The 27,288-nt window shown below is 38.3% G+C and overlaps 6 protein-coding genes across 6 annotated transcripts; 4 read left to right on the top strand and 2 right to left on the bottom strand.

The window, feature by feature from the left end:
• Positions 1-73: 73 nt before the first annotated feature.
• On the bottom strand, positions 74-4,494 carry GCK72_014731 (uncharacterized protein; the record flags this gene model as incomplete). Its single annotated transcript, XM_053730431.1, has 13 exons — positions 74-384; positions 429-581; positions 624-742; positions 789-859; positions 904-1,183; positions 1,235-1,486; positions 2,545-2,671; positions 2,889-3,042; positions 3,086-3,398; positions 3,443-3,705; positions 3,761-3,837; positions 4,021-4,191; positions 4,239-4,494. The coding sequence occupies 13 exons, from the start codon at positions 4,492-4,494 to the stop codon at positions 74-76; spliced, it is 2,547 nt and encodes an 848-aa protein (XP_053585203.1).
• On the top strand, positions 1,600-2,412 carry GCK72_014732 (uncharacterized protein; the record flags this gene model as incomplete). The annotated part of the gene is made up of 5 exons (XM_053730432.1): positions 1,600-1,643; positions 1,760-1,916; positions 1,971-2,096; positions 2,169-2,267; positions 2,311-2,412. 5 exons carry the CDS (start codon positions 1,600-1,602, stop codon positions 2,410-2,412), a joined length of 528 nt encoding a protein of 175 aa, XP_053585204.1.
• A 672-nt stretch (positions 4,495-5,166) lies between the features above and the next one.
• On the bottom strand, positions 5,167-10,093 carry GCK72_014733 (uncharacterized protein; the record flags this gene model as incomplete). Its single annotated transcript, XM_053730433.1, has 11 exons — positions 5,167-5,443; positions 5,583-5,791; positions 6,038-6,157; positions 6,205-6,633; positions 7,061-7,201; positions 7,577-7,675; positions 7,768-8,190; positions 8,234-8,590; positions 8,691-9,688; positions 9,732-9,846; positions 9,980-10,093. The coding sequence occupies 11 exons, from the start codon at positions 10,091-10,093 to the stop codon at positions 5,167-5,169; spliced, it is 3,282 nt and encodes a 1,093-aa protein (XP_053585205.1).
• A 7,906-nt stretch (positions 10,094-17,999) lies between these two features.
• Positions 18,000-20,648, top strand: GCK72_014734 (uncharacterized protein; the record flags this gene model as incomplete). The annotated part of the gene is made up of 7 exons (XM_003108116.2): positions 18,000-18,027; positions 18,075-18,159; positions 18,205-18,391; positions 18,510-19,796; positions 19,897-20,269; positions 20,351-20,524; positions 20,572-20,648. The coding sequence occupies 7 exons, from the start codon at positions 18,000-18,002 to the stop codon at positions 20,646-20,648; spliced, it is 2,211 nt and encodes a 736-aa protein (XP_003108164.2).
• A 385-nt stretch (positions 20,649-21,033) lies between these two features.
• Positions 21,034-21,517, top strand: GCK72_014735 (uncharacterized protein; the record flags this gene model as incomplete). The annotated part of the gene is made up of 3 exons (XM_003089069.2): positions 21,034-21,102; positions 21,147-21,248; positions 21,293-21,517. The coding sequence occupies 3 exons, from the start codon at positions 21,034-21,036 to the stop codon at positions 21,515-21,517; spliced, it is 396 nt and encodes a 131-aa protein (XP_003089117.2).
• A 1,691-nt stretch (positions 21,518-23,208) lies between these two features.
• GCK72_014736 (uncharacterized protein) lies at positions 23,209-24,190 on the top strand (the record flags this gene model as incomplete). The annotated part of the gene is made up of 4 exons (XM_003089071.2): positions 23,209-23,251; positions 23,297-23,346; positions 23,506-23,859; positions 24,098-24,190. The coding sequence occupies 4 exons, from the start codon at positions 23,209-23,211 to the stop codon at positions 24,188-24,190; spliced, it is 540 nt and encodes a 179-aa protein (XP_003089119.2).
• Positions 24,191-27,288: the final 3,098 nt, after the last annotated feature.

Raw genomic sequence — 27,288 nt, forward strand, 5'->3', positions numbered from 1 at the left:
TTTATTTGTTAAAGGCAGATATTCTAAAGAGATCTATTCGAAAGAAAAGCACCAATACTCAATTTCTGAAATTTCAAACATTTTCTCCGTTAACAATAGCATTAATCCATGAAAGATACGGAGCCACCATTGTATAAATACCCGGTTGTTTCTTCTGTGCACATCCATCACCCCAACTAATCACTCCTGCTAGAACGAACGCTCCGTCCTCTCGACGACAAGCGAATGGACCTCCAGAATCACCTTGACATGAATCAATTCCACCCTCGAGATATCCAGCACAAAATGCAGATCTTGACATTGAAGTGTAGATTTGAGAGGAGTTTACACAATCGAATCGATCGATTATTGGAATCAGAGCTGCCTGGAGACGTTGGGCGTAATCTGAAACAACAGAAATTGGGATTGAGAATAGAAAGAAAACTGACGAAGTCCCATACTTCCCCATCCTGAAACAACACATTGTCTTCCCGGAGTGTACACGAAATCTTTGGATGGAAGACAGATTGGTTGAACGTATTCATTGAATTCAATTCCTGGATAGGGAATCTCAAGAATAGCAATATCATGAGAGAATATGTCTGAAAATAGGCTGAATGTTAGATTTATTGAGTTTCGATTACCTTTGTAGAGCGGATAATAGTGGATTCTCTGTAGGCCAAACACCTGTTCACGTCCATCAGTTCTATTGTTATCCCACTCTCCAACCACTATTTCGTATGACGACACTCTTTCGTCTTCTCTGAAATTTATTCGTTCAAGTTCCCTGGTTTGGATAAACGACTTACTCAAAACAATGAGCAGCAGTAATCAAATGGGTTTTGTCGAGAACCGAAGCTCCGCAATGATGTGCTTTTGTCTGAAAACACTAATGAATAAGAATGCCACTAATTTCTCAAATACCGCCTTATTTCTCAACGCAGCCGTCCATGGAAATGCTCCAGGAATAGTCTCGAATCCCCCGACAACTCTTGCAATCCTGGATCTCGAAGCATCTCGAGCATTCACTTCAACGTATCGGAGACCACATTGAGATATAGAAGACACTCCGTTTTCAGAGATACATGAGATTCTAGCATGTCGAGTGCAATAAGTGGATCGACGGAGAATACAGTCTGGATCGCAGATGACGTCAAATCCAGATGAAAGCGACGAATTCGTGGAGAGTAGGGAGCCGCGTTCTCTATAATTGATGACTCCAGAGTTGAAGGTGCATCGAATTGAACTTCCTTACCCTAATCTCATGCTGTAACAAACTGAATTTGCCCTCTTCTCATCAATATGATCTGCACAAAGTGGTTCCCATTTTGCTCTAAATAAAACTTCCAAATATCCACGTGTATCGGTTCCATTTGTCAATCGGAATGACTTTGCAGTACAGTCTCCCTCATCATCACCTGATTCACAATCAACATTTCCATCACAAAGTTGTCTGAATCTGATACAAGAACCATCTGAACAAGCAGCTTCTTGACACTGCGAACATCTGTAACGATTCGACGTGAACTTGAGAATTCTGGAGTTAAAGGGTCACTTCTTTAATTTCATTATTTTCATATTTCTAGTTATAAATATCACACTGGGTGCACGTGGCAATTGATGATTCATTTTGATGAGCGTCGTCATCATCACTCGATTCGTTGGTACGGTTTTTTTTTGAAAACTTTGAAAAAAAAATGAAAAAACATACCTGATAGTCTGGCAGGTTGAAATGATAGTTGATGTACAATTGGGTTCTCTCAAACAATTCAGATTCCAGGCCGGCAGACGAAGAGCCGTTATGGAGGAAACCGCTGCCTGCGAAACCGAAGAAAGGGAATCGGAAGAAGGCAAAGAATGCGGCAGTCGTACCAAAGACAATTCGGATTGAAGTGATCCCTCTACATAAATCGGGTCTCTGTAGAAATGTTTATTGGGTTTGTGAGATTTCATTTATTTTTTTTAGTCCGGAACAATCAGTTCAATTTGAGATGCATCCCAATATGGCAATAACTCGAGAATCAAAAGAAAAAGAAGAGTTTGTCGGGGAAGTGGATTTCTATGAAGGACACAATACTAATGTCATCGTTAATTTTTTCCCTGCACTCGATTATTCGGTGAGTCTCATCCAAAAAGTATTCTAGAACTCTCAAATCAATCTCTTTTCTTTCAAAACTCTTTAATTCCAGGAGCACTCAAAACTCCGATTCGCCCATACCGCCCATACGCCTCCTGTATCAGTTCGATCTGTATCATCATCTGCTTCATCATCTACCTCATATTCAAGAGTAATTCTTTTCTCTCCGCCAATCATTCATTCCGATTTTACAGCCAAAAAGAGATTATTTGCAAAAGAATATGGATATTCTAATGAAGAAATTGGACATTCTCGCATTCAAACAGGCAATCATTGACTCACAACCCACCAACTGACACATCTATTCGACCCCATTTTTGTACACATACATATTATTTTATTTCGATCACTACCACCAATACATCATTCTTTATGTAATCATTCGGAATGTCATCTCATAAATACTCAATAGAATTCAAAATACTCACCCGAATCCCAGAATTCGACAGATGGAAGATAGCTTCTCTCGACTGAAATTCTCATTACACACTCGGCCTTTTTTAGAAAGTTTTGTTGCGTAGAGTGTCTTGTTGTCAACTTCAAACAGAACGTCTTCTGGAATTAAAGACGATAGTATTAACAATAGATTCTTTATTAAATAGTCGTCAGATTTCAACTAAACCGAAAAGAAAGCTGATGTCGTGTGAGTTCTGAATATGAACAGACTCAGTTTTCAGCGGCATCTATAGACATATTCTAAACCTCCACCACGTCAGATATCCAAAGTAAAAGTCTCTTACTACAGTAATCCCCAATTTTATTCGTAACTCACTTGAAGAAAATCGACGACGATAATAAAGGGAAGTTATCTTTCTTGCAAGACTTGAATATGTTTGAGAAGTATCAGTTAGAAGACATGTTTGAGTTTTCGGTTCATAAGAGAATGCTTCACACATCAGAAGACTTTCCCGACACTTTCTGGCACACTGAAACTCGAAAAGTCTTATGAATACTATTTTGATATCTTACCCCTTGAACATGAGGAATAAACGTCCAAACTTCAATAATATTCTCAATTAATCGATACGCTCCAATCAATTCATAATACTGTAGATAGTCCTCACAGTTCTGTTCATCTGTCCCATCGATACAATCCACTTCATAGTCACATTGAAATTTCTCAGAAATGCATTTCGATCCGTTATCACATGAAAATGATCCGATTGTACAAGAATCTCCAGACTCCAATTGAATCGCATCGTTCAGACTTTCCGGACAATTTGGAATATTACATTCAGATAGCTGATTTGGTTTTGTATAACAGACTGGAGTTGCAGATTTTCTATAATTAAAATATAGTATAAATCTAGTTGAACTTGGACTTACTTTCCATCTTGTTCTATGAACCTACAGAAATTATGATTCAGAATTTCAAGTTCGGCGTCTCGTTGAAATAAAACAGATGGATCATTCCACATGAGACAGCTGATTCCGTTCGAAGTCTTGTTAGAAGCTCCAGAATAATCTCTGTTTTTTCCGATACATTCTCTTCCAGATTCACAGAAAACATAACCTTCTGAATCACAGTCAGATGCAACGAGACTACCCGATTGATACGATAGACACCTTCCGTTTCCAGATATTTCCTGCTAAAAATAGAACAAAAAGGACTTTCAAAAAGAGTAAATCCCAATTCCAACTCACTTCTACAGTATCCCCATTTGCCCATTTCCACGTGGATCCTTGCCTGAGACCGGAAGTGAAAAACAATCGTGAATCTGCTGAAAAGTAACGATTACAGAGATGGACATTCATTCATTTCGTTTTCTCCGTTTCGGTCACTCATTTAAAAAGTAAATAAACAGTGAAAGGAAGTGCCACGTATTACTCACTTGTTGAATTAACCGATAAACAGAAAAATCATTTGAGTAAATAAGAGAAATATGAAAGAAAAGGGCACTTACTTAACGAGAATGGCAGAATAGTATCTCGAATCGACTCGATTTCTGATGGTTTTAACGAAGAAATTAAAGAGAATGGACTACAGTAATCATTTGCTTCAGAATATCCTTGAACTGGAACAGTTGAAATTGAGATACATTTATTGCCGAGTTGAAGAGTTCCCGAAGAACATACTGTAATTATTTCAACTCTTTTCAAACAAAAATGTCTTTTGACTCACAACTTGACGAACAAAAAACTTTGATTCCAGTCTTACAGAATGCAGATAAGAAAGTGAAACATACGGATGAAGTACATCCAATTGAATAAGTATATTGTTGAAGTGGAACGATTGAATGAGATGAAAATGTACTTGATATCAGAGAGCATACTTGTTCTCCGTATTTTTGATGAAATGATTTTGAACATAATGGAAAGAAGAGACCGTTTTGACTTCGAACTTCCAGAATATCATCAAAAATTCTGGAATTTTTCATTCAGATTCTGAAAAATGTATTCTTCTTCTCAGAAACTCACTTTAATTCTATACATTCTTGTAATTTTATAATAGAAAAAAGGAGAAAAAGTAATAATCTCATTGTGAAGAATCGCATTGAAACATCTCGTTCATTACTTCTACTTTTCACTTTTTCTTGTTTCCGAATCTCGTTTCAGTCGTCAATTAGACAATAATATATTGAGTAGAAGAATACAGGAAATGTCTCGGTTTTTCTCTCGATTCCCAATTCGAGAGAAAGAGAGAAAAAGAAAAGTCAGTAAGTGAAGTTGAGGTTTTTTGTGGAAGGAAGTGGGCGGAGTCACGAACAGAGAGATGACACCGAATTTCTTCAGTGTACGGGAGAACTCCGTTTTGCTAATATGATACTTTTTAGAGCTCTCTGTGTTCCTGGGCATTACTTTCAACAAGATCAGACATTAAACAATTGTTGTTTCTTTTCTTAAAACCATTGTAGTTGACACCTTCGAATTAGTTATAAAGTGGTGTTTAAATTTTGGTAAATGACATGAAAGAAAGTTAAATCTGTTTACTAGTAAACAAGGGGAGATCGAGTTAAAAACTAATAATGGGGAAAGGAGGGACAAATAAAATATTTTACAAAACAAAATAAAAGCCGGGAAGAACAGATGGAACAAAAACATAATGGAACCTAGGAAAGGGATGGTCCAAGTCCGGTGCGACGATGTTTGCGCCGAATCGGAGGGATATCTTCTGAAGCGCCGTCATCCGCCGCAGTACTGATTACAAATGTTTTATCCGATGATGTTGACGGTGTTCCATCATCGATTAATATGATTGAATCATTTTCTGACTTTTTAACGAATGTTTCGTTGTTGGAACTTCCTTCCTCCACATTTTCCATGTCTTCATAAACTCCCGGGAGACGTGTATCGTCATCGAATTTGATAGGAGACATTGCCACTTTTCTGAAAACGATAAGTAATAAGATTACGGAAACTTCCAAAAGTACAAATAAATACACTGAAGAGAAGACTTTAGAGACAAGGTGATTGTCAGTCGCCAAAACTTCTTCAAAATGAAGATAGCAAAAGTTTATAAGATTACCTTCTAACATTCTCATCGGTTGTCCGATTCAGCTCATTAGCGACAACCGTTGGAATCTTTTTCGTATGGAAATGTCTGGAATCGTCCATCGTGACATCTTCTGAATTAACAACTTTTCCGTAGTGATCCACTGCACGACGAGCACGTTCGTTTCTCTTCAGTTCTGGCTTTGGAGTCAGAAGAGATCCTTGATGGTGGGTTGTACGGCGCTGAAAATTCAATCAATGGGGTTATAATAACTATAGAGAGTTAATGAAGGTGCTTTTTCTTCAGTGACGGCAATTGTTACAGTATACCACCCTCCCCAACTTAAAAAAAAACACCCTGCCCTACGGGAATCTGAAAATGTAAGATTATCAATTATCAACAAAGTCAATACTTATTAAAATGATAACAGATAGGCAATCAGAAACTATTGAGTCTCTAGCCTAAAAAACATAAGTAATCAAACTCACTCTTGCCAATTTCTTTACTTTTTGATCCACATCACAATAGTGATTTTTGAGCGACTCGAAATGTTGCATAAGCTCTTCATCTACTTGTCCTGACATGACAAGACCCAAGAGGAATTTGATCTAGAATAAAATTAGTAATTTCATCATTTCATCTGAATTCTGCTTACTCGTTCATGCAGATCGGCTTTTGCATCCTCGACATTACTCTTCAGATCTCGGATCTCACTTTTCATTTCTTCACCTTCCCGTTTTCTTTTCTCTTCTTGTGATGCTTTGATGGCTAATTTAGCAGAATATTCATTCTTTGTTTTAGTTAGTTTGAATTCGAGCTCTAATGCTTTTCGCATATGAGCCACAGCATGCGAATATATCACTTCTAGAATTGGCCGCATCTCGACTGGAACCTTCTCCCATCTCGATGTGGATCTCTCTTCATTTCCAGAAATTGTTTCATTCCTTAATGAATCCTTGATTTCTTCATTAATAGTATCGAGTGAAGCACGAAGAGAGGTCAATTCTTTCTGACGGTTCTCCTCAAATTCTTCTTCTCCAGGAAGGACTATCGAAACGTCTGGATCTACGCTTGACATACGCCTCTGTAATAAATTTTTCCTTTCAGAGTTAGAACAATGTCAGCTAATTTTGATTCACATTACATAAATAGTAACGCGGACTGGACAGACAGCACGCGAATAAAACAGGGAAACACACTTTTCTACAGTTAGAACTTTCACTGTGTTCATCAGTCGATACTTCGCTGCAATCCATTTTATCATCATCTTCACATTCCGAATGATCACAATATTTTGTAAAAGTCTTGTCAAAATGAGTAGATCTCTCGAGAAGATCACATTTACGTCTAGCTACTATATATTGAAGACACACCTGAATAAAGACAAACACATGCAACAGGTAATTGGACAATAACGGCAGTTAGATGAAAAAAAAACGTTTGTTAAAACACAAATGTAATAAAATGATGGTTCTTTTTGAGAATTTCATTCCAGATTTCAGAAATATTACCTTCTTTGCGCCTTCAAACTTCCTTGATTCGATCTCGTTAATCCGCTGCATAACATCCTGTCGTTGACGGCGAAGCTCTTCACAAAGAAGATGACAGCGTTGGGAAGTAATTTCGAGTTCCAGTTCGTCCTCGATGAGACTCTGAAAACGATAAACCTTGTAACCACATAACCGAGATCGAAATAAAAAACGAACTTAGAAGAAATGTATAAAACGAGGAATGCTTGAGAAGTAGTATTACATATTTTCAGGTGTGCTCCAAAGTTTCAAGTAGAAAATCAAAAATATTCATAGGAAACTGTAATATGGAACACACGGGAAAACATACAAATGACAGCTGATAGATAACTAGGTAAGAAGATGACAAGTATTATATGTACATAAGAACTGGGTTAGACAAACTGGTTAATTTGACAGAAAATTCAGTCAACGAAATGCGCGCGAGAAATGTTTTGAGTACGGTTTCTGAGAGGTAACAGAGGCTAAACGCTGAAAATTGCGAGTTGTAACATTAACCTGAATAGCAGTAGCATCAGTCGTGGATCCTTTGCGATTGGCACGTTTCAAATTGAGTTCCCGGAGTGTTTTGTTTATACGGTTCGACTCAGCGAGTCTCTGAAAAATGATTATTTTTAGAGTCGGAACAGGGTTTTTGTTTCACAAAAACCAACACGTCGAGTTGCTAGAAAGTTTCAATAACACCTCACCTGCTGAAGAACAGCCAGCTTCTGATCATCGACTCGTTTCTGTCTAACCACATCCATTTCTCTCTTTTGAAGCTTTGACTTCATTTGGGCCATTTCTCTCTCATGCTTCTGTTTAAATGCCTGGAATTTGCTAGCTTCAGCGCGTTGTTCACGGAGAAGACGAAGTCGTTGAGTTCTCAAGTTCTTCAGTTCCTCCTCTGTCTTTTTCAACGTTTCTTCCATACGACGACGCGTTTCTTGCAGCTTTTTGAGTTCTGACAACGTTTTCTTGTCCTCGGCGTGTTGTCGTTCCAGTTCCTTCAGTCTTTGACGTCGCTCTTCTGCTATTTTCGTTACAGTACTTGCTTTCTTGGTCTCTTGGCGAAGTTTGTTGATTTCGGTTTCGAGCTCCCCGACACGGACAACCAATTGAGTTTTTTCCGACTAAAAATGAAATTAATAAAACATATCAAGAAATAAAGCTCACCTCTCTTTGCTTCATAGCTTCAATGAACTCTCTTTGTTCGTCCAAAGCCTTTTGTCTATTCTCATCTTTCAACGCGATTTGATTCTCCAAATCGTCCAATTCAGCTTGTAATTCCGGAAGTCGTTCGGCATCATAGACCGTGTCATCTGAAGATGGAAGACATGTTGCCGTCTCGTCTTGATCTTCTTCTGGGAGAGCCGTCAGTTCTTCGGAATCAATTAATTGTTGTACAGAGCGTACTAGTTCATCCGAATCTATCATTTCTTCATTATGGAGAGTGTTCCGGACATCTGTTATCACTGTCGACAATTTCATTTTTTCAGCTTCGAGACGGGCGTTTTTCTGAGCGAGATGATTCTGAAAGAAAAGCAATATTATGGTGAACCAAGAAAAACTTGTCAACCTATGTTTCGTTAGAAAACACAGAAATACCGGAAAAAAGAGAAAAAAAACTTACGATTCGAATGATGCACTCTGATTGCTTGATCGTTCGTTCTCGTAACTCTTCCGTTTTTCGTGAAATTTCATCTTTCAACAACACAATCTCCTCTGAGTTCGCCACATCACTATACTTGACGTCCGAAGGAGCTATTCCTTGTTTCAAATCTGACACCTCTTGCTGGAGACGTTTGATTTGGGCATGAAGAACTGCAATCTCTTCAGCTTTCGGATTTTTGTTGACAATTGGTTTGTTCTTGATTTGCTTGGCTCTGTCCGCATAGCGTAGAGTGTTCAAAGTTTCTTGAGAGTTGGTATCAGCCGGAGAGATACATGCAAGAAAGACGGTGTAAGAATTACCTCCAAGTGAATCTTGGAGTACACGCGTAATCACTGAATTTCGGTATGGAATGTGTTTTTGCTTCGTAGCAAGAGCAGCGATGACTTGTGAAAGAATGAGAAGACCCGCATTGATGTTGATTCCTTCTCTCATTCGATTTCCTTCCGCTTCCGTTTTTTTAAGGCGTTCTGACCCAGCCAGATCGACGAGCTGCAGTTTAGCCGAAAAAGCACTGTCACTATCAGGCGTGGCAGTTTTTTCAACAAAAACGGTGAACACAGCATGAGATCTACTCGACATTGCATTCATTGCTGTCTCTGCTTTCGTACGATAATGACATCCAGTTGCCAATTGTTTCAGTGCACCCTTCAAGTCGATCACCGGAACAGCAGTCAAATTGACGATTGTGCAGTTCTTCTCATCTCCATGAACATTTAACTTCACTTTGTCAGCTCGGAGAAGATCGTAGACATTGTCACCATAAACCTCGAACATGGAAACGGTAACAGTGAATGCCTCTGGAGCTTCCGTAGCCATGATGCGTTGGAATAGCGCATGTACGAGACGAGGGATGATTCCACGGCGCATTTCATCGGTTCCATCGTTGTCCTCCGTTCCCATTGTGTACGTTTTACCACTCCCAGTTTGTCCATAAGCGAGAATAGTTGCATTGAAACCTGAGAAAGCATTTAAGTGCGAAGTTTGTAAACCAAAAATTACCTGCAAATATGCGATCGAGAAGGGGAAGAGCAGTTTTTTCGTAAACGGTCTCTTGATCAACAGTGTCTGAGAATACAGAATCATAGGCAAATGTCGCTGATTCATTGATCACTAGCTGTAAAGCAAAGAATATTTTTAACGACCTGGAAATACTGGGAACTCAAGCAGAATAATTTTATAATAGTTAGTACAGGTTCAGAATATTCATAAAGTATTTTTTGTACGATATGGAAAACCAAAATACGAACCTGTCCTGTATTTTCGAAAAAATCCACACATCGACGAGCTCCTTCTTTGTTTTCTCGCGCGTTCATGGGCCGAGCACGGACCACAACCCTAAGCGATGTTTCAGATGCGCTCATTTCAGCTGGTTAGAATAGTTAATATTTAGGAAACGTTCCAAAAAACTTGAAGAATGAAGAAAAAACCGCCGGTCGTTTTTGAATTTATAATTTTCCCGCCCATGAAAACCGGGGGGTACGCAAACAGTAGAGTTCACGCGCAATTGCTGAAATCTTATGGGCCTGTTCACAAATTAGCTAAAAAAACCCAAACAAAATACTTTTTTTGCTTTTATTGATACCTTGTGAATAGACCCATTACGATTTTTGCCTGCTACTTGGTTTAAGAACTGTGCGAATAAAAACTGTGCTGTTTAAGAACTGGTTTTTGACGGTTTTCAAAAACCTTAAGCGGAAATGTGACCATTGTTTATCGAAAACTGTATTTAAATACTGTTTAAAATACAGTAAAACAGAAAGGAAAACTTATCAAAATCAATGAGAAATAACATAAATCAACGAACACCTAGAGAGATCTATTAAAAAGGACATTCAGCAGGTCCCAATCGGTCAGGTTAGGCAGGACTGGGACATTTATACGGTTTTTCGAATACGGGAAGATATGATATTTGCAGTGAGGATAAACTGTGAAAAATAAATAATATATAATGCCTTTATTCAACAAGGAAGAAAACAAATGCAGATACTAATACAAAAAACATATTCATCTCAACATGGATGAATAGCAACAGATTCTATAGCTCAACAAAAAAGCCAATTCCAAATACATTGAAACCCGACTGAAAGATTTTACCGGTCCCAATGGGAACTGAAAATTCTCGTCAGAAAATAGTTGAACCTCTTGTTACCTGGAGACATCAAAACGTTGTCATAAAAACAAATAAAACAAATGAAGCAAGACAATAAAATGTCCTATGAAAAACACAGAAAACAAGAATCATATACTAGAAACTCCTTTGGCATCTGGCCAGACCATCATTTTGAAACCCTTTGGGTTTAAAATGATAGTGGCTGATATTCCGTCGCTTCTAGAAATATCGAGCCCGCCGGAAAAAACAATTGCCTCGTGATTGTCGCTGAAAGGAAATAAAAATAGTCCGAGGTGAGCTACGTGAAGAAGAAGAACTTACATAGAATAGGATCTTTTGAATGTTATTGGGTGTTCTTCCACATTGATGTCAATGAAAACATCTCTCTTATTCAAGTTCCCCAATACATCGCAACTAAAATATTTTGTCCGTAAATAAGCTCCACTTACCCATTCTTTCATAAAACAGTTAAAATTTCCAGAATTGAAAGTGGACTTAAGCAAGCAAACTATTCTTGCATTCAAAGTCGACAAACTGTGCATTGTAAGATGTTGACTGTGGTAGATCGAAACGAAATTCAAATCGGATGGAAAAGAATTCCGTAATTTCTCAAAATCGAACTGGGAGTAAATCCATAAATTGTTAGTAACATTGAAATTATCCAAAATGTAATATTTTTTTTAAAGTCATCTTCCAAATCATGCTCGAGTGTAAGGTTTTTCACTGGAAACAGTTTCTTGTTATTGTAAATCTGAGTACTGAAAAGTTCTTACACTGATTAACTGCATGAGATTTCAACCACACTACTATATCATTGAAGTATGGAAAAAACGATTTGTTCATAAAAATTGATAAATTTGGCTTATTCAGCATTCCAAGGAAAAAGTTTCCAAGAATTTTAATCCCGAGTAATTCATTTTTCCAATACGTATAAATACAATGATCATCTTGAGTTATTTTCGCAGTGATTCCGTTAAAACTAACAACATCTGAAAATTGAATGTTTCAAACTATGCTGAAATACGGTTCCAAAAATATCACCTTGAACAAATAGTTGCCGATAACTCTCTGCTAGGACAAAAACTTTCCCAAAAAAGTTCATGTTTATGGAAAGAATGAATGCAAAACCGCAACCAGAAACACCCATTCTTAACTCAAACTTCTTCCAATTCTTGCTAGTTCTTATGATGATTCTCATTTTGTGAGATACGAGAGACAAATTGAATCTGCAGATACACAACTATTTAATGTGTCATACTGCGCCACTCACAATTCTATCGAAGTAAATGTCTCGAGAACCTCATCGCGAGCCAGTGAGGGAAGTCGGAGCAAGTGAAATGTTGAATTCGGATTGATTGACTTGTTATAAGAAGATAAACGATTCAAAATTTGAAGAAGTGGGATCATTTTTATCGTCGGCTGTGCACTACGAAAATGAACTGTATGAAACCTGAATTTTTTTTTAGAAATTTTAGAATTTTTTTGAACTTCTTTCAGTCTCGAAAATTTCGAGTTGTTTTTTCTTATCCACTTTTCGAGAGGAAAAGAGTGAATTCACAGGAATACTAACTTATTTGAATTTACAGGAAAACTATCAAAAAATTCTTTTGAGCTCCTCATGTTCCGCTTTTTTCAGACAGTATATAGGAAAAATGTATAAAAATTGAGAGTAAAATTTGACAAAAACTTAACATCCTTCTTATATGTAAAAGACAAGCGGGCGCTGTCAGTGGATTTGCTTGTGTGTTTTTAGGATTTATGCAAGATTTTTGCGTAATTATTGTCGAAATAAAAAAGTGATACCCCGGTGTTTGCGGACTTAGTGCTAATTTTAATAATTTTGCACTAAGTCCGCAAACACCGGGTATCACTTTGTTTATTTCGACAATAAAAAGAAAAGTGGTCAGGCTCTAAACTGAACTCTCGCGCCACTTAAACGTAGGACGTGAGCTTTATGGTGCGTCCAAAGTTGCTACAAAACAGCAAAAACGACAAATCTGCGGTGTCCAAAGTTGATTTGTAGATTTGCAGGTTTGCAGTTATGCGTTATTGCTCATCCTTAATTTTTTAACTGCAAAACCTGCAAAACCTACAAACCTACAAATCAACTTTGGACGCCGCAGAATTGTCGTTGTAGCAACTTTGGACACACCATTAATCACTCGCATTTTTTTTTTCAAATTTAACGCCCAAATACGATTGATAACCGTTTTTGTAAATTTTTTCCCGAATCTGAAAAAATTCGAATTTTTTGCAGGTTTCAAGGGTTTTTGAGGAATATACTTGAGTAAAAATATGGAAAACTCCCAGAAAAAATTGCAAAAAATAGTAGTGAAAAAGTTCAAAAATTCAAATCCGACCCGGAATTTTGCAAGTCTCGAACCAGAGACCTTCTTTATAATACTGTCTTTAAAAAAGAGAACATTTCAGATGGTTTTCCTGTCTAAACTTACTCTACTCCTCTCAGAAAACCGGTAAAGAAAAACAATGCGAAAATTATGAAGACGAAATACGCGTACTGCCTCCTGCACGAGGTAAGCGACGTTAGGCATCTCCAGTCTCTCACGAGTACTCGCGAGTGCAAATAGAGCATTGCATTGCCTCCTGCACGAGCAAAGCGCCTCTCTTTTCGCACGCGGTCTGCGTCTCCTACAGAGACGCACGTCTCTCACTCTCTCACTGGGATTTGAGGGTGTTTGATTGAAAACTGTACTGTAATTTAATTGAAGATTTTGGTGATTTCAAAGAAAAAATTAGGATTTTGAGAACATAAATCAGAAGAACAATAACAATAATGTTAGGAAATCCAAAAAAAAAGAGAAGAATAATAGTGAACAAGAGATAAAACGATACCTATTATATGACCATTTTTGATCGAAAACGTTTGAAATGCAGTCAACTTATACAAAAATCGAAAACGGATAACTTTTTCGGAATGTCTTCACCGTCATTTTCCACTGTCAAACATTGAAATTGGTTGAAAACTGCGCGCAAACCGCGCAAAACCAAAAAAAAATTTTTTTTTTGTTTTTATTGATACCTTGTGAATCGGTCCATTACGATTTTTGGGTGATACTTGGATTAACAACTGCGCGAATAAGAACTGGTTTTTGAGCGGTTTTCAAAAACCTTAAGCGAAAACTAGCATTTATGGTTTACATTAAACAGAGAGGAAAAATTATTCAAATCAAGGAGAAACAACATAAATCAACGAACACCTAGAGATATCTGTTAAAAATGATATCAATCAGCAAATCTTCGCATAAAAAATTTAAATGAAAGACTTCAGCAGGACTGGGACATTTTCACTGCTTTTTGAATACGGGCATCCCTCTAGAGGAGGCCTCTTGGAGCTTTTCGATGAGATCCTATATTTGCAGTGGGAATAAACAGTGAAAAACAAATCATTTATAATACATTTATTCAACAAGGAAGAAAACGAAGATCTTTACTATTAACAAACACCAGATTCTGTATGTTTGTGTGTCTGTCGCCGATCCTACAGCCCTTCCTACTGGACCGATTTTCTTCAAAGTTGGACGAAAAGATCAGAAATTTCCCCCGCATGATGCCCGTCTTTTTCTTTTTTCAAAATTCTCAAAATGACGCCTTCTGAGCCAAAAACACTGATAAAGCATAGGGGAATGAAAAACGGAAAAAATGACGTGAAACTGTCGGCCTAAGCGTTGTCATTTCTTTCCTTTCTTCGGCTTGCATTTTCCGTGGACTTATGGTTACGGTTGACGTGTCGCTGCGTCCGATCTGGCAAGTTATGCGTCGTTGACTACAGTTAGTCTTTAGTTCGAGTTTTTAGGGCGAAAAAAGATTTTTAATTTTTTTTGTTGATAAATTCGGAAAAAAGAGATTTCCGAACGTGTCGTCTGTTTCCAATAAGGAAAATTACGGTCCGCGTTCTAAAAAGCGAAAACGTGAAAGATGTTTTGGTTTCATAGGATTCAGAAAAGTAGATGATTCCAACCGTGTCGTTTTTTTCAGATTGATCAATATCATATAAATACGGGCAGTTTTCTGGAGACAGCTAATAGGGGATGGATCCATTGTGGATATGAGTCCACGTTTTTAAAAGTATTAATAGCCAATCTGGCTAGAATTTACCTTCTTCTTCTTACCACGGTTTTAGCTCCGCCTACTTTTTCGTGTAAAATACAGTGAAAAGCGGAAGTTGCATGAAGTACAGACATGTGGCCACGTAAATCCCATTCTTTTGAACTGCTGATAACTATCATTTTCCTATTTCCTTCATGGCGTCAATGTCTCCAACAACTACTGTTCCTGCCGACAAGTTAGTGGATGATTATGGTGATGTTTCTCCTGTTTCCGGTGAAGGCGTGATCCATCGCTCAGAATCAGATGGGAGATTGAAGCTCGAAGGAATTGATGATACAGGACATTCAACTTATGACACAGGAGTCGGTGAAGAAAAACGACGAAAAGAAAACGTCGGGCACTGCTATCCGGGCTTGAGATTGTTCAGAATTCATAGCAAATGTTGTAGACCTATCGGCAGAAAGAGGCGAGATGAATATAGGACGGATATCAGCTCGGATCAAGGCTATCGTACGGCCGGCTGTGGCTTTCAGGGCCGTCGAGGCCGCGGATGAATGAAATGGGCTGAATTTTTGCATATCGACTAATCTTTTGGTTCTCTTCAAGGCCGGCTGAAGAAGCTAACATTTTCCATGGCTGGGAACTGAGATATAAAATCGCCCACCGGCCTTTTTGACGGCCTTGGCTCGATTCACATATGATCGTAGAGCTTAACGGAATGGAAGGGATTGAGGACGAGATGATGACACAGGAGTCAGTACGAAAACGAGATAAGAAAAACGCATAACCTCGCTTAAGAGAGAAAGAGAGATCAACTTTTAATGACTTCAGAAAAATAAAGCTGCTAATTCAACCCGCTTGGTTGCCAAACGAGAAACTGAGAGTCAGGATGAGAAAGAGTTGAGGTTGGAATGAATGGTAGATGATACAGCAGTCCGAAGATGTCTACAGGCTGACACTGAGAAGTTGAACAGCAAAAGAACCAGCACCAAAAAAATTGGAAACAGCAGTGGACAAGAGTCCGAAGATAATTTAGAAGGGCTTGAGTAGCTTTCTGGGGAGCTACCAGACGATCAGAAAAGCCCGATGATGTGACGGCGAGAAGAAAGAAGCTCTTCTCGGAGTAGCTGCTACTGTGCACAACCAGACCTTCACTAGTCCAGAAGGATGAATCAAATTTGTTCATATTGCGAGGGGTTATACTTCAAAGCTAAGTTCTACTTTCAAATGGGGAAGGTCGGTGCGTTCAGGAACCCGATCTGTCAAGTTCGGCAACGTTGACTGTAGTCAGTTGGATCAAACCCATGTTGGGACGTAAAATATATTTTCTTATATTCAGATATAGAAAAAAAGGATTCGAAACGTGTCGTCCGTTTCCGGATTGATACACAGATGCGATATGAAAGATTTTTTGTCATCGTCAGAGTCAGAAAAAACTAACTAGGGAAGGCCCTCGAGTCAAAGTGGAGATATGGGACGTGACCTATATCATTGGAAAGCTGAGAAAACGCTGATTTCAAATATATATTCAGTTTTTGCCCTCGAGGCCTGGTATTCGAGAAAAACGAGGTCAAAGTTTGGACCCCTAACAAGTCATTACCTTACCGACGTGTTAAAAATGTCGGCAGCGTGGTGTCGGCGGTAGCAGAGCGGTCAATGCGCAACCACTTTTTGGTTCAATTCCGTCCGGCCACCAAATTTTTTTGGTTTTTTAAAATTTATTTTTTAATATATTTGAACACAACTTTAAAAAAAACCACTTCCCGATCCAAAAAAACGAAACTTTAAAAATCAAAAAAATTTGGTGGCCGGACGGAATTGAACCAAAAAGTGGTTGCGCATTGACCGCTCTGCTACCGCCTACACCACGCGAGCGCTGCCGACATTTTTAACACGTCGGTAAGGTAATGACTTGTTAGGGGTCCAAACTTTGACCTCGTTTTTCTCGAATACCAGGCCTCGAGGGCAAAAACTGAATATATATTTGAAATCAGCGTTTTCTCAGCTTTCCAATGATATAGGTCACGTCCCATATCTCCACTTTGACTCGAGGGCCTTCCCTAGTAAGGATTTCGAACGTGTCGTCCGTTTTGGATTAATTAAGATTTACTGTAGCACATAGAAGGGTGGTGTTAAGAAGGAGGTTTAGTCGCCGTGAGGCGACGTGAACCGACTGGTACTACAAAAAATATATATTCATCTCGGCATGCAAAAACCATTTCCGAATACATTGAAACTCGACTCAAATATTTTACCGTTTTCGGTGGGAACTGAAAATACTCGTCAGAAAATAGTTGAACCTCTTGTTACCTGGAGACATCAAAACCTTGTCATAGAACCCGTTTTTTTTTCGATTAAACACTGTACTTCCTGCCAAGTTGATCGATCGCTTTACACAAACTTTGATTTGAATCAAGCTATCTTTTACAGATAAGCCATGTGGTTAACATGAAAAGAACATCGTACGTACTTTTTTGAACACCTAACACCCAGTTTTTGTTTCCTCGTATATTTTACATCTCCAGTCAAACGTGTTGTTTTTGTATTTATTGTCACCTAATTCAATTTCTGAATTTTAGTTAGATATTTAGAGAAAAGCGTGTATTTACATTTTGAGCCATCAATGCAAATTTCGAGTTAACTCGAACTTGTTTTGCGGCCGTGGCCTATAATTTTCACTCAACACGTTCTGGCCGAATCTCTGCGCCTCTGCAAAGACTGGCCCGTCGCTTCAGTGGCTTGTTCAATCAATTCTTTCACAACACACCTTTTTATTCCAGTCACCATCCTTTAGTCACCTCTTCAATTTTTGTTGATATACATTTGCCTTTGTTTATATTTCCTTTTGTTTTGGATCCCTCATGCTCCTCACGAACCTTTCCCGTTTCCCATCCTTTCGCTAGTCAGTTCACGTTTCTAAAAACATGAAGAACAATGATTTGGTGACGTGGAAAGATTCTAAAAAGAAATCTTCATTCAGTATTCTAAAAAATCTCAAACTCAATAATACGAGTACCATGGTAATATCTCCAACCTCTATTTCCTCTGAAATAAGTCTACTTTATGAATATTTCTTTCAGTACCGCAAAATGGCGAGCAAATTTCAAAAAGTACTCGGTGAGTTTCTGTTTTAAATTATTTCAAATAACATATTGGATTTTCAGAACAAGCAACAGACAGTACACTGGTTGAACCGAATTGGGAGGGAATTATAACATGCACAGATATGATTCGATCTGGTGAAGTTCCGTAAGTGTTCGATCAAATTACGTTCGACATGTTTAAACTTTCCAGAGCAAGACCATCCCTTCAAGCAATTAGAAAGCGTCTCCAGCACGAAAATCCCCACGTTGTCAATCACACTCTTCTTGTACTCGATGCATGTGTGAAAAACTGCGGACATAAAGTTCATGCTGAAGTGGCAACTCGTGAATTCATGGAAGATTTCAAAAACTTGGTTACTGAGAATAAGTATGATGAGGTAACCTTTCCAACAAAAACTTTTCGAGTTTGACACTGTTCTGTATGATTATATTTTCCATAAGAACACACAAAACATCACCAAATATTTTTTAAATATTATTCTTTTTATGTTATAGGTAAAAAACAAGTCACTGGAAATGTTGCAATGCTGGGCAACTGCTTTCGCCAACAAACCAGAATACAAAATGGTTGTCGACACTCATAATCTCATGAAACTTGCCGGATTCGATTTTCCATCATTGAAAGAGGCAGATGCAATGTTCATGGCTCAAGTTGCTCCAGAATGGGCTGACGGACCAGAATGTTATCGCTGTCGTTCCATATTCACAGTGTTCACTAGAAAACACCACTGTCGAGCATGTGGTCAAATCTTTTGCGATAAGTGTAGTTCAAGAGAAATGGCCTTGCCGCAGTTTGGAATCGAGAAAGAAGTTCGTGTCTGTGAAACTTGTTACGAGAAGAAAGTTGCCGAGATAAAGGAAAGATATCCTGCTTTGAAGAAACAACTTGCTGCCGCTATTGCTGGAAAGAAAGGTGTCACTCCAACATCGGGCGATTCAGAGGCTGATCGAGCTGCCAAGGAGAAGTTATTGAGAGAAAAAGAAGAGGAGGATCTTGCTTTGGCCATCGCTATAAGTCAAAGTGAAGCTGAAGCTAAAGAAAAAGAGAAACAAGCAAATATGTATTCTTTGTATAACGGAATTAAGCCGGAAACAGATTTGGGTGGTTACAAAGGTGCTGCTGAACCGAGTACTGCTCCTCCTCCTGATGAAACATCTTCGGATCCACTTGCAAGATATCTCAATCGAGATTATTGGCAACAAAAGAAAGAAGGAAAACTTGAAGAATGGGCAGCATCTTCAACAACTGGAGCTCTTTCAGCAACTGCTCCACCACCTTCTGAGCCTTCTATTGCACCATCAATTTGCTCTACTTTGATGGGTCCAGATGAAAACTCATTGAATGCTGAAATTGCTGCAATGTCATTAGGTGTATCTAATGGATTGAATAATTCTGTTGGTGACGATGCTAAAGCTCAAGCCGACGATACAATGCGATGGTGTCAATCGATCAAAGATCAAGTATCCGTTATGGATAACAGAATTCGGTCGAACTTGGCTAGAGGACGTCCTGTATTCAATGATTCTGCTATACAGGATTTGTTCACGAGATTAACTGAATTCCATTCGCATGTCCTCAGTCGAATGCATACACTTGATGAGCAACGTGGATATTACGAAGGCCTTCAAGACCATCTGGCTAATATCGGAGAAGCAAGACAAGCGATTGATGAAATGCGCGATGAACATGAACGAAAGAGACAAGAACGACTTGCTGAAGAGCAGAGATTGAGGCAAGCTCAAATGCAACAAACATTGGAAATGATGAGAATGAAAAAGCATGTAAGTTCTTCAGTTTCTTTTTCCTGCCAATTCTTTATACATTTAGGTCTGGGTTTTCCTGTCAATACTAATCAGCTGATTGAACACTTATTATTTTCAGGCAATGCTAATGGAACAACGAGAGCAAGCGCTTCAAAGATTCCAACAACAACAGCAAGAAATGGCTATGCGTCGACAACAACAAGCCTATTACAATCCTCAGATGGGTTATGGGGCTCCTCCGGGACAACCTCAACAGCCATATTACGGATATCCACAAGGACAGCATGCTCCAAATCAGTACCAACAACCACAACAACAATCCCAGCCGCAACCCCAACAGCAGTATTACCAACACTATCAAAATGGTCCGGCAGTTCCTCAAACTCAAACAACCACCAACCAACATCAAGCCTCGATGCCACATGCTCAACAATACCAACAACAGTATCAAGGATACTATCCACAACAGGGCTATCAACAACAACAAGGAGGTTAGTTTCAAGCAATGTGCATCCGTAAATAATTAAAAATGAATTATTCGATGTCATAAACATTTTCTAAAGTCTCTCCAGAATCTTCAGGATATCCATCACAACCTCAACAACACCCGAACTATCAAAATGGAACATCGACACCTGTAGAAAACGGGCAATACTCGAATCAACATTCTGCTGAAATCAAGCAAGAACAGCCAGTTCACATGTATCAACAGCCGGCTGCCAATGGTCATAATAGTTATGGAAATGGTAACTGATTAATTGCAAACTAACACAAACAATAAAAGCTTTTTCAGTTGATCAAAATGCTGGACAACAAATTCATCAACCACAACAACAAATGGCTGAGCAACCACTCATTTCATTCGACTAACTCATTTCTTTCTGGCCTGTGACATTGTAGTTTTCAATGCTGTGATAGAGCTCTTCCCACTTATAACTTTTGTATAAAACACTTTTCCCTATACCGCTTACTCTGGTGCTCCGTCGTGGTTTCAGCCATAACTCGCTAATCCTCGAATTTGCATGTACGTAACTTATTCATTTCTCCCTCCATTTCTAGAAATATTTATTGTATTGTCTGTACAACATGCACCCTCTTCTTTTCCTACTACTTGTCTCGTAAATTATTCAAAATGAACGACTCGGTGACGGATTATTCCAGAGTAGTGTTTGTTTTTGAACTGTGTTGATGACGATAAAATATCTAAACTGGGGAAATAGAGTGATATGGTCACATTGGTCTTCATAGAAAAACGATGGGAGGATCTGCATCTACACCGCCTAAACCGGCACTTTCCGAGCATTCGAAGCAAATTGTTGAAGAAGTAGAAAACAAAAATTAGGCTAAAACTAAAATAAAAATTTAAAGGTAAAACAGCATGCCGTTGTGATCTACACAAAAGATGGATGTGGATACTGTGTGAAGGCGAAGAACGAGTTGTATGAAGATGGAATCACGTACACTGAAAAGGTTTCATATTTTTATAATATTTACACTATTCATTTAAATTTCAGAATTTAAACGCAGTTGCAAAGGTCATTCCAAACCCACAGGAATATATCAATGGACTGATGGATTTGACACGTCAACGAACAGTTCCACAGATTTTTATTTGTGGGAAATTTGTTGGTGGATACACAGAATTGAACGCTCTGCGACCGAATCTTGCCAAAATTTTGGAAACGTGTTCATTGGACAAAGGAGAAACGTTGCGACGAGAGTTTGCTTCAAAAATTTGAAGAGTTAATTTCGAATGTGCCATAATTATTTTGAAATGACATTATATTGTCGAAATAAAAAAAGTGATACCCGGTGTTTGCGGACTCAATGCTAATTTTTAATAATTTTGCATTGAGTCCGCAAACACCCGGGTATCACTTTTTTTATTTCGACAATATCTATTATAAATTCACGACACTGCGCCGCATGGCTTTTGGCGCCTCTAATTTGGTCAAAATGGTCTCGAAGCGAAAAACATTATTTGCATTTATTTTTAGACCTGCAAAGCTCGAAAATAGGGTATTTGATCTTTTTCAACTACGAGACCATTCCGCGAAATTTCTAATAAATGGGATGCGCCTTTAAAGCCATGCGGCGTAGTGTTGTGAATTTATAATAGATTGAAATAAATCCTGCTGAATAAGCATTTCTCAATTGAATACATATGGTTGATAATCCAAGTTTATAATTATATTGTTGTTTATTGTGGATTCTTTCTCTTATATGAAACCAAGTGCATTGGGTTGTGACCGCGCAGTCTTGTCGGTCGCTTCCTAATCCGAACGTTTCGGCTATTATACGAGCGGTCCCCTCTTTTATTTCTCACTCTGTTCTCCCGTTTTCGTATTTAGCAACTCACAACCCCCGACTCCTGACTCTTGTCCTTTTCAACTGCGCATTTTTCTTCGTTTTCCTTTTTTTGTTGTTTCGTCCAGTTGACCCGAATTTAGCGACGAGTATAAGTGAATCGATCGGAAAAGAAAGAAAGTGACGATGAAGTCAGCAATTTTCGGATTAAATGACACAATTGTAGTTTTTTGTTGTTTTTTCGTTGATTTCGGTTCTAAAATTGGAAATGTAAACTGAAAATTGGAGGCTTCTCCTACTGTAAGCTTTACACCAAGCTCGAGCTAACACTAGATTAAAACAATGTCGCCGGTTTGTCTTCGCCGACATCGTGATTATTTTTCGGAAAACGAGAACTATTACGCAAACTTTGACTGCTAGCTTATCAGTGACTCATCTGATGATTCACTATAAATGTTTTTGGTAGTCGAACCACAACTTTAAATTTCTGTTCGATACGATTTTTGTATTATATATTTCCAAATGCTGGTATCACTTAAATCGGACCTGTTTTTCTAAAAAACTTGCGCTCTTTTTGTCGTGCGATAGAACTTACGGAGCTGTTTGAGAGGTGAGAATTGTCAACATTATGTACTGGTAGCTACAAAGTAGTTCTGCGATGGTAGTTCTGCAAAAAAGTTAGTCATTAGATAAACATTTTCACTGTACTCCTTCTGTTCAATATCATGATGTTCAGTTTTGTGTTTCGCTTTCCAGCACTTTTCTCCTTTCTTTCAAATTGAAATATCCATTGGATTTCGCCGGAATCGCGAAATGGCGGCTCTCTTTATTATTTGTATAGAGTGATGGCTGAACATTTCGAACGAGGACACATGCATTAAGTACTCGCAGCAAGAAAGGGAGCAGAAGAAAGTTTGCCTTTTACGATTTTCCTTAAGAAATTTATTTATTAAATAAACTCGCGGTACACTCAGTTTCTCCTTTCCTGACTCATTCACCTTTCATTGTCAAAGCATTTCCAAACGAACTTATTGATTTTTCCCTCTTCCACCAAGTTTTTAATTTTAAAAATCGCTTTCATTTACAGGTTTCTATCGTTTCTCGTTTCAAACGGAAACATCACATGTCGGTATATCCGCCAACACCGACCATCTCCATGATGCACGGTAATACTTTCTAGACTGAAAAAAATTGTAAAATAAGTATTTTAGCTGGAGCAGATAGGAAAAAGGCAAAACGGCCACCTAACGTCGGATCAAGAGTGAGTTGTTTTTCTGCAAATTGTGTATCATGTCAAAAACCCAGAAATACTAATTTTCTTCAAACGGAAGAATTTCCGGTTTCAAAACAATTTCGATCGAAAAATATATAAACTCATATGCTTCTCAATAAATTGATTATTCAAAAACAAAGTTTTCAGGAACTGAATTCTCAAGAAAACGAAATGCTCTTCCAATTAGTAGGGTCTGATGCGGTTTCTCTGACTGCTGCAGTCGTACAACTATTGAAATCAGACAGAGGATCGTGGAGAATCGAATTGCAACACGGAGTGGTTTCTCTTGTCAAAGATTATGCACAGAGAGCATATTTTCTTCGAATATTTGATATTCTCGACGAAAGAGTTGTTTGGGATTTCAAACTGTACAAAGCGTTTCGAGTACAATCTTTTCCTCAGTGTCGAAAATTATTGGCTTTTGAACAGATGGAAAACGGAGAGGACGGAGTGATTCTTGGATTGAATTTTTTCAGTGAATATGAAGCAGCGGAATTCAAAGTAAGATTTAATTATTTCAATTGAAAAAAGAATTCCTTTGAGTAAAAGTATGAAATCACAAAAAATATGAAAAAGTAGTTCTTCTTTGGTGATAAAAATTACAAGTATGACGTCTTGTCGTGCCAAATGTCAATAATTGTTAAGAAACCCTAAACATTGATTCTTCATGAACGTTTTGAGATAAAATTATTAAAAAATAGTTTTCATTTTTGCCTCAAACAATCGTGACATTTTTAAGGAACATCTGGATCGTCGTCACGCACAAGAGCGGAAATCGAGTACTCCAGTACGTCCCGGAATGCCTATGGTGATGTCTTCTTCTTCAGGTTAGTTCTATTTTCTTATTGTTTCTTCTTTTTCAAAAGTTAATTTACTCACAGTCAATACTCTTTTTTATTTCAACTTCGCTAGCAATTCAATACGATTTCTTATTGAAAACGAGTCAGAGTTCATTGTAAACTACTTGCTCTAACGGAGAAAGAACCGCGCCCTCTTGTATGCTTGCTCTGTCGTTTTTTCTTCTTGCTAATACTTTCTTTCCGCGCGGTACGCAAAAAAAAGACTGCGCTTCTGCCAATTCTACAGTCAGTTAACTTTCTCTTTCACATGCACACTCACATAGCTTGTATCACTTTTGTTGGCTCAACGCCAATTTTCTCATTCCGACTCGAGTCATAGGAGGTAGAGGGAGGAGAAGATAGAAGAAAAGTCGAACAATAAATAAGGAGACTAGCAATTTTTTGCTGATGGAGCTCATTTTTTTCAACAATTCAGAAAATATGCAGACGACTTTAATATGAAACTTCTGAAGTTTGAAATGTATCCCACGATGAAGAATTCTGTAATCTTCATCTCAATATCGTTAAGTTGCTCTATTTTAAGCTTCTTCATATTGGCTGAGCTGTTCTTATTTCCGAAACATCCTATGTGTGATCTCGAATTTAAGATTTACGTCAGATGTATTTCCTATCTCCTATTCAGTTTTTTGATCCAAATCCCTTTTTCATAGGATATTTCAAAAATGTTGTCTAGTAACTGGTGTCGTTTCTCCTCTTTCCGTTCTTTTATTTGCCGTTCCGATTACTATATTTCTTGAGCATAAGAAACGCTCTTTCTCTCTCCTCCCGGCTGTCAAACTGTATACTTTTCGTTTTTTTTCTCAAAGTTCTTCTTGAATCATCTATCAGCTTAACGCTCGTAAACTTGTACTATTCTCCTCATCGAAATCGACGCCGCCTTCCCTTATTTCTTTTGTCGATTTGTTGTTTTTTCTTATATTGCCCTTCGCTTCATATGACATACAAATATGGGTTGGAATTCGAACAGACAAGAAGGAGATAGATGAAAAGAATAAGGAGAAGAGGAAGAAGCATTTTTTTCTGTTTTGTACGGAAAGAAATCCGATCTTCTTTTCTGTATTTCTTGTCTTTTTATTCGTTCTTGTCCGATCCAATTTCGGGTGCTCCTTCTTCTTTTTGCCCGAATTTGACAACTCCCTTTTTTATTCTTCATCATCATCGTTTTTCACGGGGACTGGTCAATTCCTTTTCCTGTCTCGTCCGTGCGAAATGCTGACGAAAACGGCAAACTAATTGGGCTATGAAAAGCCATTATGTACTCTTGTGTCGTCGGGCAAAACGAAAAAGAAAACAACAAGAGATTCAGTTACCATAAAAAACTTTGTTGAAACCATTGTTTGGGCTTTGAATCTTTGAATTTCTAAGCTGTTTCATTACTCAGAAAGTTCACGATCAACCTTGATTCGAGAGTTTTTCTCCTTTTCCGGCTGTAGTAATTGTAGTAATCTTCCTTCATGTGCGTACGGGAATGAGAAAGTTTCAAACCATAATTCAGGGGTGTTCTATCTACGTTCCATTGTCACAAAAAGCGTCCTCTGACCATTGTGTCTGTTTTCCTGTCATCATCCCAAAAGTTGTTGAACAGTTTGACCTTGCCGCGCTCTCGAGACTTGCTTCCATTTCCTTCGTATTCCTCCAACACCGGTAAGCCGTCCTCTTAATCCTGATGAGTTTTGTGTAAAAGGTTGGCAGACGGTGGGAAGAGTGAAAGTGAAGGGGAGAGAAGGAGACAAGCTCAAAAGAAATTTCGATGTTTATTTTGTTGGACCGGAGAAAAACGAAGAGCGCATATCATAATCTATTGGCAAATTCGTCGTTCTTCGCCTCTTTCCCTCAATCTCTTTTCTGTTGTCCTTTCTTTTTTATTGTACCGGAATAGAAGAACATAGTCATACAGTAACTGAATCTCAAATCTGGATCCCTTGACCTCGCCTGATTCCAACATGTTCCGATGAATTGCGCGATCCACTTCTCTGATTCGGAGCAGCGGCATATCTTTCCGCATGAGCACAGGCCACTTGAAAGAGCAAGGAGTAGGACAAGAAGAGTACAGACATTGAGGAATAAAATCCGTGCTGCACGTCTGATCTCACTAATCTTACTGTCTTGTGATCCAGTAGTTTTTGGTCTCAAACTATTTTTGTCTCTAAGTATTTTTGAAAATGTATTAGTCGTCGTCTTTATTAGTAGTCTTCCGCGAATATCGGTACCAGTACTACAGTTACTAATAACCGAAGGACGCGATCTCTTTTTATTTCGTCATAATCCATTTATCTTAGTACAGATCTCCATCAATACCGCTCTATTTCTGTCTTTTCTTCACTTCCAAAACCGTTCAAGAAACTAGTGAAAAACTAATGGAAAAGTGAAATTTAAATACAAACAGTCTGCTTCTTCTTCTTTTTTCTCTGTTTTGTTTTCTTCCGTTTTCCGAAGTCATCAACGTCTTCTTCCACTATTCGGATTGGCACGATGTCAAATAGTGAGTGGATAATTTGTGTTGTACATTATGTTTTTTTGACGCTTCTACCTCTTCTCTGCCTTTCTTTTTTTTTCCATTTTTCTCAACCATATTCTGTTTTTCCCGTAGGTTCAGTGCACATAGAGTTGTGTTTGACTCCGCCTAACTCTCGTGAGAAGAGAAGTGCTTCAGTTCATCTTCTCCCCCTCCTTTCCCTCTCTCTTTACTCCTCATTTCGGTCACTTTTACTATTTATTTCTCGCGCCTCCCACTCACAATACCATCACTTCTGTTTTACTTTTTGATAGTTTGTGTTATCTCTCAACATAATTTAAACATCTGTTCTTCTTCGAGAGAATCGAACAGTATGTCAATAGGCACAGCCGCCATTCGCATCACCCTACGTGGTGTAATTCGATTCGCAATTGAAACGGACGAGAAGGAGAAGCCAGTGCGGTGAACGGTGTGAAGAGGCGAAACGGTATACAATAATGATGTATATTATGACGTTCAATTCATTCATTTCCACCCATCGTCTGATTCTAATATCCGTTCGATTTGAACATTCAAATTACAAGAAAAAAATGATCAGAAATGAAACCGCTTGTT

This window comes from Caenorhabditis remanei, chromosome IV (genome assembly GCF_010183535.1).
Source record: "Caenorhabditis remanei strain PX506 chromosome IV, whole genome shotgun sequence".
NCBI classification, from domain to species: domain Eukaryota; kingdom Metazoa; phylum Nematoda; class Chromadorea; order Rhabditida; family Rhabditidae; genus Caenorhabditis; species Caenorhabditis remanei.